The 15529-nt window shown below is 37.5% G+C and overlaps 1 protein-coding gene across 3 annotated transcripts in view; it reads right to left on the reverse strand.

Annotated features, from left to right (window-relative positions):
• Nucleotides 1-15529, reverse strand: part of LOC127634176 (partitioning defective 3 homolog) — a 582251-nt gene that overhangs the window by 276319 nt on the left and 290403 nt on the right. For all 3 annotated transcript variants that reach the window (XM_052113607.1, XM_052113605.1, XM_052113604.1), the window contains exons 8-9: nucleotides 15071-15196; nucleotides 8620-8966 (exon numbers count right to left, since the gene is read on the reverse strand). In XM_052113607.1, coding sequence (XP_051969567.1) covers nucleotides 8620-8966; nucleotides 15071-15196 — 473 coding nt within the window. The remainder of the gene's footprint in view (nucleotides 1-8619; nucleotides 8967-15070; nucleotides 15197-15529) is intronic.

The following is a 15529-nucleotide window of genomic DNA, read 5'->3' on the forward strand; positions in this document are numbered from 1 at the left end:
TGGCCACTCAAACATTTCTCCTCACCGTGCGTGGAGACAATATAGACACAATTGATTGAACAGTTGATTGGAACTTATTAATTATTGCCCTTAATTAAACAGGAAGTCATGGCTGAACAATTTCATGTTCCTTGTCACCCAGGTGTACCAAAAATATCAAATAGAGTGCCAATAATTGTGGCAAACGTGATTTGGAGAAAAATATTAATTTAATTATGAGATTTTTGCCCCCTTTCAATTAGTTTACTTCAAATAAAGTTTATATTTTTGTGAATATTTTGAGTGAAAGATCAAAAGAATAAACAATAAAAAACATATTTTTCACAGCCTTCTCTGCTCAGTTTTACCAAGCGTTCCAATATTATTGGCCACAACTGTATGCCCAATTATCATCCTCTGAGGAATTAGTATAATCACTAGAAGATCTACACAAACATAAAACTTTGATAAAACTCCATATACTATGTGTACTAATAGCAGAAATTTGATTTAGAAAGTAGACTAAATCATGGTTTTTGACCTTAAAACCATGACACAATGGGATATATTAGCCAGAATGGTAGGGAATGACAACCTGAGGCATGCTTTACTTTCATTTTATAGAAAGAAAAAAAGAAGATGCAATGAAAGTAAATGGACGCTGAAATTAACAATTTGTGTTCTATGGAAAAAAGATGACAGGTATTTAATAAATAAGATTTACATTTACATTTATGCATTTGGCAGATGCTTTTATCCAAACCGACTTACAGTGCTCTTATTACAGGGACAATCCCCCGGAGCAACCTGGAGTTAAGTGCCTTACTCAAGGACACAATGGTGGTGGCTGTGGGGATCGAACCAGCGACCTTCTGATTAACAGTTATGAGCTTTAGCCCACTACGCCACCACCACTCCTATAGATGCAGGTTTTTGCACTGAAATTCCACACGCAAAAGAGGCATAACTGTTTAGTGAATTTGTCTCTCTATATTTGACACTGTCACATGGATCATATATCGGCCACAGTAAAATTACAGTCCTGCATAAGCCTACCGTACCTAATAACTAATCTGAACCCATCAAATGGGATATTTTTACTTAACAGCATAGAGGGACGACAGAGTGCTCCCAGGCTGCCCGTACACTTAAATATAAATGACACAGGCAAAACCCAAACATGTGGCCACCCTAATTAAACGTTTGAGACCCATCTGGGTGCATGCCGTAACCGCTATGTGATGTCAAATTTAGACCCATCCATTTCAACGGCACGCGCTTAACAAATGCAGATGGGTAGCAACATTATTTGCTCGGGTCGTGATGCCAGGTTATCCAGACTGCATGCTGAACGTATTTGCCTTGCCGTACTGACAGAAGGGCCAAACTCAGGCTTTGAAGGGCCTTTATGTGCACATGCATCAGGCAAATTGAGCTTTACAGCTTGCCACAGACGCTACTAAATCATGGAAAATGTAGTTAGGGGCTGAGAAGCAGGGTACGCAGAGCAATTTGCTCCCTGTCCACAAAATGACCTTTTTGGGAGTGGAAAATACGAACAGGCAGATGTAGGAAAACCGGAAAGGAAAGAGTAATAGCCAGGACGCAGAGGGATCAGGCAAGTTGACCTTATCGTGCAACCAGGGCTGTTATGGTACAAAATAAAGAGAATGGGTGAGATAAAGAGACTGATTGGAGGGAGTGGAGCAGATTTTTATTTGGAACCTTTCAGAATGTCTTACAATCATTTTAATATAATTCACCCCACTTACATTTAAAATGCAAAGTTAATTGCAGCCTTAAAGGAGTCATGACCTGAGAAATAATTTTAATTTTTTTGTTCTTTTGACATTTAAGAGGTCATTCTACTATAAAAACATACTGTAAGTTTCAGAACTCAAAACTTCCTCCACTTTGCAACATGACATCTGCCAAAACATCTTGTTCTCTACTTTCTCTACATCAGTAATTCTCCCCTACTTCTTTACCTTACCTAAAACCGCCCCCTTCCACCCCCATACCAAATTATGTGACATAGTCTGAAAGCAGAGACGGTGTTATCCATAAAACAAAACATAAAACTCAATATTTTAGTAATTTACTTAATTTGCAACTGGGTCAGTCTATCTCAAGTGGTCCAATACAGGTTGCTTGGCCATTTTAAATCTTCCCTATTTTTCTTTCACTGTTTTCCACACTGATGTCCTCAACCAATGGCATTTCTTTAATGCATTGAGTTTCTCAGCCAGAGAAACAGAGAATTCATCCAAAGGGAGAACAACAGTGATCATATCTGCTCTGTTAGTCATAACCCAAGGTGAAGTTATCAGGAAGTGTGTCATTTTTTCTGACTATTCAAGCATCTGCAGAAAGGCCTCTATACCTGGACACTGGTCACACTTGTTGAGCATGCAGTCATAACTGTTTATATCACAGACTAGAAGTACCACCAGGTCCACTTTTAGCTTTGCTAGCTCAACCTTCAGCTTGATGTTCTGATGTTGTGTGCAGACACAGGCAGTGTGAGTTTCAGATGCTCCTGCCAGCACACACCATTTTGGCCTCAGTTCATTTCTACTCTGGGTGCTGATCTTTAACTCTGGGTGCTGATTTTAAAACTCCACATACAGTTCATTAAGTTTAGTTTTAGTTTTTAGTCTTAGTGTGTAGGTTTGTTCCACCACCAGAGATATTCAACCCAAAAGTGAAGGGAATTTTTAAAAATTGCACTTTCTCGCCCCATAATTTAAAGTCTTGAACCTGAAATGTTCCGCATGCACACTATACTAACCTAGGTACCCCTAAAAAATTAAGACTGAGACTCGAACCCTTCCCATTATAAACTGACCATAAAAGTTGAACTTTGAGCAATCTTAAGCATTCCATCAGAACTAAAGTTCTAAGTCTAAGGAACAAGAATGTGCACAATTTATATATGTATCTTGTAATGTGCTCTAGAGATCAGTCTTTGTTCCAAGGAGCTGAGCCGAGATATTGAGGTTTCCATAAACAGCTGTATAACCAAAATGTGCATTTGACTTGTGTCCGTGTGACCATGATATGTGACTAGCTGGAACGCAGGTTGGAATATTCCCACCTCCAACTTTATCTAGAGCACAGCATTAGTCACTGTAATATTTGGCGTTACGTACTTCTGGGAAGCTGACATGTCCTGCAGTCTCACAAGCATTACTCCTCCTAAAACCATTTTAAATAGCATTTGTTTTATTATTAGTTCTTGTGCAAGGTTTTGTGACCTCATATTACTTGAGAGATTCTGCTGAATATTTGTAAAAATATTTAAAAAATAAAAAATCACTTTGCAGGACCATTTGAAACTAGGATAGGCAAAAAGATGATTAAAGATAGTGAAAAACTTAAAAAAATGGTGACCAGTAATGGCATCTTAAATAGATAATTTCTGTTATATTGTCTTACACTTCAACCAAACAATTGTTTATCTCATTTACAGTAGATTTACATGTAAATAAACAAATGGACATGTGTCAACAACCCATCATTTTATTTAAATATATAACCTAACATTAGGCAAATTAACAGTATTACATTACAAAATAATTGTTTAATGTGATTACTACCATTAATTAATGCATTTATTCAGTGTTCGAATTGTGTCAGGGCGCTTGGGGGGCTAGGTTTTCCCAAAACTTACTGTATTGTAAATAACTTACAATAGTAAAAATGCACAAAATAATTGTATATATTGATTAAAATGTATTATTTTGATATTGATTAGACCGAATAAAATACTTCTGAAAACTGAAGTTTTAAGTTTTTGAACCAAGCCCCCTCAAACCGAACACTGTAATCCATTTTTTTAAAGAATGAGCTACTTGAGTTAATGCTTATACAGGGATTCTAAGTAAAGAGGTGTTGTTAGGAACAAGTTGAAGTGCCAAACAAACCCCTTTACGTGTGGTAAAATTACTGTAATGCAAGGCAATGAATTGTAATGCATCAAGAGTCTTATTACTTTATTTCACAATAATTCAAGAAAATATCGATCAATATGTGAAAAGTACATTTTATACTTAATTTCCCAAATAACACTTCACATTTCCTGTTTGCAATAGCAAAACAATTAGACTGTGTTTACAATTACAGAAATAACATTAACTATGATTTATATACTAACCTAAAACTGTCTAGCAAAGGAAAAACAAGCCTGCTCTAGCATGACCCAATGTTACTGGTGTGGGGTCAGTGGCTGTGCTGTTCTCGAAATGGTTTATGTTTGTTACGCTGCTGGGCTAAATGTTCCAAGACATACAGATTCAGCCAGGAGAACTAAAGCCAGAGTCAATAAAAGGCCTACGAGGCTATCAAAATGCCACCTGATGCCTCTTACAGGATAATTACTAGAATCAAACTTTCGGTCATTAGAACATTCACTTGTTAATTGCTTACACAATCAAGTAATTACAGAGAAGGAACCCTAATAGCCTCACACTAATTAATCACGGATGTGGCTAAGTTTAAATTCAGGTTTTGAGATTATGTGAGAGGAAGATAATAAAGAATGCTGTCTCTTCAGCCAAAGTCTTGAATCTTAAAAAAATCAAGTATGAAGCCAGTGTAAGGCAGTAGAGAAAATGAAGAAAATATTCTGGTCAATCCATTCATTTCTAAGAGGTTGAGAGAGAGAAAGAGGGGTGACAAGACAAATAAGAGAGGATGGTGGGGGGTATGAGGCCTCTCAGAATAAAATTTTAGGAATTGGGAGTTTCCAGTCGGGAACAGAATGACACACATCTATTTTTATTCTTATTCTTATTCTTCTTCTTCTTCTTATTATTATTATTATTATTATTATTCGTCTTCGTCTTGTTATTATTATTATTATTATTATTATTATGTACTATTTAATACATAATTACAATGATTACATTGAATTCAAAGGAGAATCTTTTTTTTTTTTAAACTAAACTAAATATATTTATGTATTATTTTATTATATTATTACAGTTATTTTCTGCAGTGCAAAAAACATGGAACAACACAACCTCTCTGCAAAAAAACAAACAAAAATAAACACCTAATTTAATCTGTTTTTTCTTAAATAAAGAGAGATTTTTAGGTGGTAAAATGGCACAAGCAATTAAACTCCTGATTTGGCGCAGGGGAACCATTGATACCAGGGGCAATTTGACTGACTAAACAGGTTCTATGAAACGTAACAGTACACACAGAGAGTCAACATTTCCATCACTGGCTAGAAATAGGAGAAAGCGAGATAGATTTTTTGAACTTATCAGCTTCCAGGCGAAGTCCCGGGCAGAGCATGTGGTGGTAAATGTTGAAATCTCACACTGAGCATGCCATATTTAGCCTAAAATACACCCCCTTCCCCAACTCTCTCTGTCTCGAAATTCCTCCCAGCCCAGTCAAATACTCATGCCAGTACTGCAGCGTGCAACATCTGCTACATCAGGGCCAGACAAGCCAGTGGGCACTGTGCCCTGCATTTGTTAATTTCCTCTCCCTCCCTCTGTCTTTCTATCTCTTTCTTTGAATCACCTGGGAGAAGATGAGAATGGACTGATATTGGAGAGTGCAGTTTGTGTTTGGATTCAGAAATACTAGGCACTAGTGTTGCCAAAGTTCACAAAAAAGAGGCCTGTTTTCATGAGCAGTATTTCAGGGATGTGTCCCAATCTCCATACTACAAACCATTAATGGTAGGCAATTAGAATTGGAGTCCCAAATTGTAGTATGCTGAAAACAGTATGCCAGAAGAACCCAAATGCATGTTGCAGGTAAACGCAAATAGAGTGTACCAAGTGGTTAGAAATGATCACAACACAATTTTATGGATTGGTATCTCGAAACTGTCATAACACTTTATTGTAAACTAAAACATATGTACTTCCCTATCACCAGAAAAGTACCATATTATAGTATCGCTAATAGGGATGCAGCCCATGACTAGAAGAATAGTTCTGGGGGTACAATCAAGCATCATAGAAAAGCTACACATGCACACTACTTTCCGAGGAACACTCAGCAGACAATACAGGATGCGACAGGCTGCATGTCAGACTCGCAGCTCAAGCTTAAAAATCCCTTTTTCACACGCGGTTGTCTTTTCAATTACAGGCTACTGTGGTGTACGCCTGCCCCCTACCCCCAACTCACTCAATATTTCACACTGTGGTGAAGCCCGACCCGTTTGTTGTCAGGATTTAATTGTGTCTTTACTTCTCCTCTCTCCTACTGCGTAAAGTTAATAGATGCGAATAGGCAACCTTGCTGACAAAGACTCAGAATGTGTGATTACAACAATGCTACAATGAGGACAAGGTGACAGAGGGGAGGAAAACAACAGCAGAGAAACAGAAACATTTTGTGGCTTGACATATGTTTGCAGTTTTAGAATAATCTTTTCAAAATCTGCCACTATTGGAGATCAGAGGAGTTGCTGCCTAAGCAGTAATAGACATTTTGCAGACATGTACTCTGTACCTAAACTAGTGAGATGCATACAAAGGCAGAATTTTAAGGCAGCACAGGCATATCCCAGCAGAAAGTATGATCCAGAAAAAAGCATTAAACTCTGGAATGGTGCAAGCTTATAGGTTCTATGAACTTATTAGCCAATCAGCTGGCTCACGTGTGATATGTCAGCAAATCAGCTCAAATGGCATAAACTGATAGATCCTTTGACATGAAATCGGGTAGCCAATCAACTTAAATTAGCTCAGCTCGCAAGCAGGCTTCACTGCAGCACACTGCTAGAGTTTCCTCTGAAACCCACCTCCACTCCAGCACCAATAGTCTAGATCTGCTACATGGGGATTGCATTTATGTCTAACTGTGCAGTAGCATGTCATACATGCTTGATGCCACATGTCTTGTGTTTATATAATTGTGAGGCAGCAGCTGCATTCCCAAATGTCAAACTCAGTATATCTATGTACTGTATGTTCTAGCAGTAGCAAGTACTTACACTGCAGCAGCAACAGCAGCATTACCAGATCTAGTCCACCAAGACCAATTTACTATCAATATGTCATACTCACATTAGCATGCTAAATCTTTCAGAGAGTTGTCATAACTGATATTATGTTGTCTTTAAATATACCTTGTTTCAGTCAAATTCGATTGTGGACGAAGTGAGAAATGTTGATTATAAATTAACATACTGTATGTATATCGCCTATATTTCATTCAAAACTAAAAAGAATTGTTAAAAAAAATAGTTAACCGTAGTTAAAATAAAAGAGTATTTATTATTTTACACAATGATTGTATGTGATATGTATTTTGTTATGCTTATTAGAGTATCACTCCATTAGCTTAGCAAGATGCTAATGTCAAACTCTATTACAATAAAGTGTGAGATGAGATTCATTTCAGAGATCTTTTTGTATGGCATACAGAGTGGCTGCCTATAAAGTGTGTTCCAAATCGGTCACTTAAGAGGTCTCAAGACAGTTAGGATGCTCCCTTAGAAGTCAGCAGCCTATATAGGCATATGGCAGCAAGGCACAGCTATTGTGTTTGTGTGTGTGTGATGGTTTATCCATAAGTGTGTGTGTGTGTGTGTGTGTGTGTGTGTGTGTGTGTGTGTGTGTGTGTGTGTGTGTGTGTGTGTGTGTGTGTGTGTGTGTGTGATGGTTTGTCCATAAATGTGTGTGTATATGTGTGTAGGTTTGGGTATAATTTTCATATCTCTGATAGACATTTGCAGTTCTCCTGTGGTGTGAAATGTTGAGATGCCACTGTCATGAAGAACAAATGGTATTTGTGCCAATACTTGAGTTTGAGAGGAAGTGCTCTATCCACATTTCCTGACAATGGTAAATAGAGTCCTTTGAAGTATTAACTACACTAGTTGCACAATGCTAGTCACTACAGCGGAAAAGAAACACTGCTGTTCTCGCATACACCATCAGCTATTAAAACAGCAGAAAATGGAGCCAACTTCAGAGGAAAACAAACATATAAATAAAAAATAGAAGTTGAATGTTATTTCTCAGTACAAGAGCATTTCAATATGAGGACATTTCAAAGCGTTTCATGTGAGTACTCAGGTTTGTGCATCGGTACAGGTATAAACAAAGTTAAAAAACAAATTGGAGCTAAATTTCAGCTGGTGTTGAGTCGTTTACACACAAAATTTGGATCACATCACACACATTAACATTTGATTATGTTTCCAAACCTTCAGCCATCTTGAAACTGATGCTAGATGTTCACAATAGTTTACGATAAGCTGTACATATCACTTGTCCCTTGCATGTTTAGTTATCAAATATTTGGGCTAATTTAATTATTGTGTTAGACACAATAACAGTTAAGAGTTAGAGAAAGTAAATAGAACGGAATGCATAGAACTTTATTTTATTTATCGCTGGGAGCACATTCAAGAGGGCGGCCATGTTGAGATTATGTGACGAGCCAAATATTACTTGATTTATCTAAACAATCCCATGATATTGAAAGCTTTCACTCGCCGTTGTGAGGACAAAAGTCTGCATATTCCTACTTCATATTTGGCGCACCCCACCGATAGGTGGCGCGATATGTTGGCCGTGTGAGGAAATGTACTCAAATGAAAGGTCGTGTTATTATTAAAAATGTTTGTGCACTATTATAATGATATTTGTATAGCCATACCTTTCCTTAGCTGGACATTGAACTTGCGGCCAATCTTTTTGGAGTAGCCCACGGAAGAGGCGACGCTGTCTGGCCTGGCAGGTTGGATGGGTCCTGGTTGTGTCTTGGTCGATGGATTTCTTTGATGTGGTAATGCTGGATAGCCCCGATTTGATTCTGCTTTGGAGAACCTACGTGGACTGTAGTCCATACCTCCCACCAGGCTACCTCTTTCCCCAGGTCCAGTACCGGACTGCTGGCCCAACTCATTCTGGTACAATTGCTCATATTGGGCTTTCTTTGATGCTGGAATTACATGGAAAAGGATGACTGGAGAGCGCATGGCCTGTCTGAACAAATTCTGGGCCCTGGAGGAGAGAAGATCATAAACATATACAAATAAGTTAAGTTGTATTTCAATTCTTCTTTGTCTATTAGTGAGCAGGCTCATCCTAAGTACTGGGAGGGTTAAAAGCAGATCACATGGACAGGTCAAAAGTTTGTCTTGCTTAATCGCTGGATAATTGTACTAGTACAGTTGGAAACAAGGTTAATTCACATTATCTTCCATTTCCATAATCGCAAAGCCTTGGGGAGGAAGCAGAGAAACGTATTAGAGGCAGGAAGCAGGATTTGTTTTCAGAAAAACTGAACTGTGCCACATGGAGGACAACTCCTCTAGTAATAACAGCAGTCGGTCAGACCTAACAAGACATTTATCAAAAGGTTCTATCAGTTGAATGGGTAATAATGTATAGTTACAACTGAAAATGAGAAGAGAGATTATATTATGAGTTATGATATTGTGTATGCTGTAATTATATATATATATATATATATAGGATAATGGTTTACAAAAAGCAAGCATTCTGGACATTTTATGCAACCAGGACATAAAAAATACAACCCGTGAAGGGTCGCTACAGCGGACCATCATAATCCGTATATTTGACTTGGCACAGGTTTTACCCCAGATGCCCTTCTTGACGCAACACCCAGTGGCTGGGGGACTCTCACTCACAGGACATAAAAAATACAACAATTATCGCAAATCCTACTGACATTTAATCATACGCAGGATATTAATTATAGATATCTACAATTAAATTCTCACTAGTTCACATACTAACTCTTGATATCAGCAATGGAATAACTACTAGCGAAAATAAATATTATATATCCGTATCTGTAATGAGGTTTGAATTAGTAAAAACATAACTAGAAACCTGATAACTAGTAAAAGCAGTAACTTATTTTAGAAATGTAGTAGAATTTCATAACAATCTACCATTTTCCCTTGTGCACAATGCAATTATAGATATCTATATTTTATTTCTTACTTGTTGACATTCCAATTTTACAAATCAGCAATATATTACTATAATAAGTATATATACAGTATTGGCCAAAAACATGGGTGCCCTTGGTAAATATGAGCAAAGAAGTCTGTGGAAAGAAAATCTGCATTGTTTATCCTTTTGATTATTCATCAACAGAATTCACAAAAATCTAACCTTTAATTGAAGTAAAACAATTGAAACCGGGGAAATATCTCATTATTAAGTAAATATTTTTTCTCCAAAACACATTGGCCACGATTATTGTCACCCCTAGAAATTCTTATGAGTACAATATATCTGAAGTATATTCCCATTCATATTTGACATTTTTAGTGCATCTAGGTGAATAGGAACATGAAATTGTTCAGCTATGACTTCCTGTTTCAAAGGGGTATAAATATGAGGTAACACAGAGGCCAAATTCCCTTAATCATCATTCACAGCGGGTTAGACTATAGAATACAGTTCTGATGTGTGGCAAAAGATTGATGAGCTTCACAAAGTGGGAAGTGGCTAAATGAAAATTACCAAAGCATTGAAAATACCCATTTCCACCATCAGGGCAAAAATTAACATGTTCCAATCAAATGGAGATGTAAAGAATTGGCCTGGAAAAAAACATGTCTATATTGTCTCCATGCACAGTGAGGAGGATGGTTCAAGAGGCCAAATAATCTCCCAGGAACACAGCTGGAGAATTGCAGAAATGAGTTGGGTCTTGGGGTCAGAAATCTAAAAAATATCAGACATCACCTATATCACCACAAGTTGTTTGGGAGGGTTTCAAGAAAAAAAGCCTCTGCTCTCATCCAACAACAAACTCAAGTGTCTTCAGTGTGCCAGACACTACTGGAACTTCAAATGCGACTGGGTTCTATGGTCAGAGCTTTTTGGCAGCAAACACCAGAGATGGGTTCGAAGCACGCAGATATGATGAAGTACCCAATGCCCATGATTAAATTTGGTGCTGGATCTTTAATGTTGTGGGGCTGTTTTTCTGCCAGAGGTCCTGGGCATCTTGTTTGGATACATGGCATCACAGACTCGATCAAATACCAACAGGTAGAAAATTAAAACCTGACTGCCTGTGCCAGAAAGCTTACAATGGGCCGTGGTTGGAACTTCCAGCAGGACAATAATAAAAAAAAAAAGTCAAAATCAACACAAAAATGATTCACTGACCACAAAATCAATGTTCTCAAAGTCCCCTGACCTGAACCCCATATAACATTTGTGGGGTGAACTAAAGAGGAGAGTCCACCAACATGGACCTCTGTATTCGAAGGATCTGGAGTGATTCTGTATGGAGGAATGGTCTCAGATCTTTTGCCAGGTGTTCTCCAACTCCATTACACATTATAAGAGAAATTTTTGAATGAAAGCTCAAAAGGCTAAACAATGCAGATTTGTTTTTCAAAGACTTCTTTGTGCATATTTACCAAGGGTGCCAATATTTTTGCCCACTACTGCATATATATATACGTATTATATATATATATATATATATATATATATATATATATATATATATATGTACACACCGATCAGCAACACCATTAAAACCACCCACCTAATATTGTGTGTGTCCCCCTTGTTCCGCCAAAACAGCGCCAACCCGCATCTCAGAATAGCATATTGAGGTGATATTCTCACCACAATTGTACAGAGTCTGGCCATTCTCCTCTGGCCTCTCTCATCAACAAGACATTTCCATCCACAGAACTGCCACTCACTGGATGTTTTTTTGTTTGTTTTTGGCATCATTCGGAGTAAACTCTAGAGACTGTTGTGTGTGCAAATTCCAGGAGATCAGCAGTTACAGAAATACTCAAACCAGCCCATCTGACACCAATTCTACTAGTGAAAATGCAGTAACAGATGAATAATTACGTTTTTTACTATTTTTACGTTTTTTCCATTTTTGATTCCATTTATAATTCATGTTCGGCACATGATTAAATGTTGAAAGGGCTTGCGATACAACAGTATGAATTATTAAGCTATTAAAAGGGTATACATAAAGTATATCAGCATTATACTGTATATCTGAGCCATAGAATCTGGTGCTTTGTTATTAAACACTTTGCATTGACAGATTTGTATATTTTCGGGACAAAATATAATTGGTGCTTTCCGTATAGCACACCTCTCTTCAACAAAAAGCGCACAATTTGAGGTATCCTTCACGTTTGTCACTCAAATAGTATGGCATGAGTTTTATGCAGAGTTTAATACTTTGTTCAAAACCAAAGCGTGCACAAAAGTAATATTAATGTTTCTAGCATTGGCAAAATAACACTACATAAGACAACCATATAGCTATTGCAAGTTAATTCAACTTCTTTGCATATAGAGAGTTTGGTTAACTTAAACCCAATGCAAGAACAACAAATATCAAAGGAATACTAATGTGAACAGTCACTGTTCATGCATGCATAAGAACGTTAAAATCATTGGGGTGACTTAATGACAAGCGTGAGTTAATGACAAGCTGTTTCTATCTCACTAAACTCTTCATTAGATCAATCGCTGCATCTAGAGAGCAAATAGCACATCACTTTAGGGACGCCCATCAATTCTTATGCAAATGTAGCCCCACCCGCCTACAAAATGAAGTAAATGGTGTGTGTGTGCGTGCAAACAAGCAGAATTGTGACACATGGCTAATCACACGACTCCCTCTATCTGATTGAATAATAAACTCCATCAACGCATTATTACATTTCGTTAAATCAACCACTGATAAATATTTACTCATGCAAACAATCCAATAAAATGTAGAATATCGTTATGAATTATAACCCCACATGGAGCACAATCAGGAAATAGGGAAGAGAAACTAATTGAGAGAGAGATAAAGAAAATATTGCACTGCATCCATATCCGTAATTCTAGCAGACGAGTGCTAATGTGTGGTGAAATAAGACGTTACTATGATGTGGATTTCCTTTGCAAAGGACACGAGGGTGTTTTTTCAACTGCACGGTGTATGTCCAAAAGGGTTGATTTTTATTAAACCAAAGTTTGTTTATGGATAACTATCATATCATATCAATGAGTCAAACACTCTGGGGGATGCAATACGCAAAGAACAAAAGGCTGTAATGTCAATAATGTCTTGCAATCACATTATTGACCTGATATGCATGTAATACACAAGGTTGTATTTCTTAATCTCTGGGAAGGTGATGACCTGTCAGGCTTGAGTATTTGTACTAGCAGTGAAGACTAACTGATATATAAGGGCTTGACTGGATCTCGTACAAAAAACAGTAAGCAATTAAAACATAATAATGCACTGGGACTCTAGGGAAATTAACATGTGTAAGTGGACTGAATGATGTATGTTAATTAGTTTAAGATTAGATTATGAATTATCCCACAGCTGTGCCCTTTCAGTGCCCTGTGGTGAACCCTGTCCAGCATGATTCTGTGTGTGTGTGTGTGTGTGTGTGTGTGTGTGTGTGTGTGTGTGTGTGTGTGTGTGTGTGTGTGTGTGTGTGTGTATGTGTTTTTAGGTTACAAACTGGTAATTACAAGGGTATTATGCTATTTATGTGGTTTATGAGGACATTTCTAGTGTCCCCATAATTCAAATTGCTTAATTTTTTTGTGAGGGTTAGGTTTAGGGGTAGGGTTAGGGGATAGAACCTATAGTTCGTACAGTATAAAAATCATTATATATGGAGAATCCTCATAAGGATAGCTGCACAAACGTGTGTGTGTGTGTGTGTGTGTGTGTGTGTGTGTGTGTGTGTGTGTGTGTGTGTGTGTGTGTGTGTGTGCCCTCTGAAATCATTGGCCAAAGTGTGGGCCAAATGAAGCTCTTAATGATGAATGTGGAAGGAAACTCCACCTTATAAAGGATATTCATATCTATTCACTTTCGGGGACTTATTCATAAACATATGTCATGAAACAAATTCATCAGGCCATGTGTGATATATATGGAAAGAAATTAATATACACGATAATGTGTGTTTAGGGACCCTTAATACAGGTAATCCACTTAAATAACAGATAATTCTGCTTGACATGTTGCGTTTATGCTTGTAAATTTCAACCGCATCTGAGAAAAAGTGTGCCATTTTTTCCCGCACTTTCTTTGTCTTTTCTGACTTTGTTGCGCTTTATTATCAGGCAGTAACACAATTACATAGTGATTGATGTATGTCGTCATGGAACCGAGACCCTCCCATCCAAATCAGAACACAAGTAGTCACAGGAGATGCATTTAAGCAACCAGGTGTAAACAGCAACGTGTCTCACCTGACCACATGAGATCGGATCCCCCGAGACGCATCATAATACCAGGTGTAAACAGGGTCAATATATTACTCAGTTCTTGTGTATGTACTGTTTGTGTGTTCCTTACAGCAAATTGAAAAGCGAGTCATTTAGGGCTACTTTAAGTATTCATTTCTTTGGAGGAGATCTAGAGCAACATTAAATCAATAGAACAAAGAGCAGGTGAATCCGGGGCAGTGTGATGTGACAAAAGTCTGGCACTTGAGTCAAACATTACATATCAGAGCAGAGGGAGCTTGACTATGCACTTAATGCTTTCTCGATTTTATTTATTTGATAGAATTTACCACATTTTACTCATTAGTTCTCCAGGTGTTTAGGAGTTATAATATCTATCCTACTTCCTTGTTAAAATACCATGATTGGGCTTTTTGAACACCAAATATTTTAAAGTGTTAAATGTGAAAGTTCAGCTTGAACTATTTTTTACCACTTTCAAAATATTGACTCTTTTGACCGATGATTAAGTTTAGAGTTCTGCAAAAATAAAGTATGTTTTCATAGTAAGTCATCCGTATTTCAATAGATCAATAAAAATGTGATTTCTCATGAAATTAACCCCTTAACAGGATTCCTCAACCTTTGAATAACCTTTATCCCTCCAGTTGATCCACAGACAGTTTCTCCAAGCTTAGAAGAGAAATGTTTTATTTTGGTTAGTCAAATAGAAATGAGATGAAAACATTGTGAAGACAGTAAGACTTGAGAAGATATTCAAAGCTCTAGGAAAGACTGGCAGCTTGCCAAAGCTTGAGAAGGAAAGAGCGGTTGCAAGGAGGCAAGAGGTAAAGATGGTCTCTCTTTTTCTCCAGAGAGGGGCTTACTGTTCAAATCGGATGTTGCGCAGGTCCCCGTTATTAATCCGTACGATACAGTCATTCTCCTGGAATAGAGCTTCACGGTCCGCCTTTCCACCCCTCTCCAGCCTCTTGACTAACAAACCCAGTGTCCTGGAACAGTCACAGCACATTTTACTGACATTCATCTCAACAGCAACATTGTACCCAGATCAGCTCCATCACAAATTAATGGCAAAGCTTCAATCAGCCATGATTTAACAAAGTACACACAGTTTAGCTTAAATTTAGTGGCACAATACAATTAAAATCAATGAATTTAAAATGTTGTAAAGTATTTCATAAAGTTGTAAAGGCTGTTTAAGGGTATAATTTGTGAAATCAGAGGACTCTGTAGTTCAGAGCCCTTACAAAAAAATTGCCATGATAATTACGTTTCCAAATTACCATAGATACCACAGTGCTGCTTGCCCATGTAAACTCACA

Source organism: Xyrauchen texanus, chromosome 41 (assembly GCF_025860055.1).
Source record: "Xyrauchen texanus isolate HMW12.3.18 chromosome 41, RBS_HiC_50CHRs, whole genome shotgun sequence".
Taxonomy (NCBI): Eukaryota; Metazoa; Chordata; class Actinopteri; order Cypriniformes; family Catostomidae; genus Xyrauchen; species Xyrauchen texanus.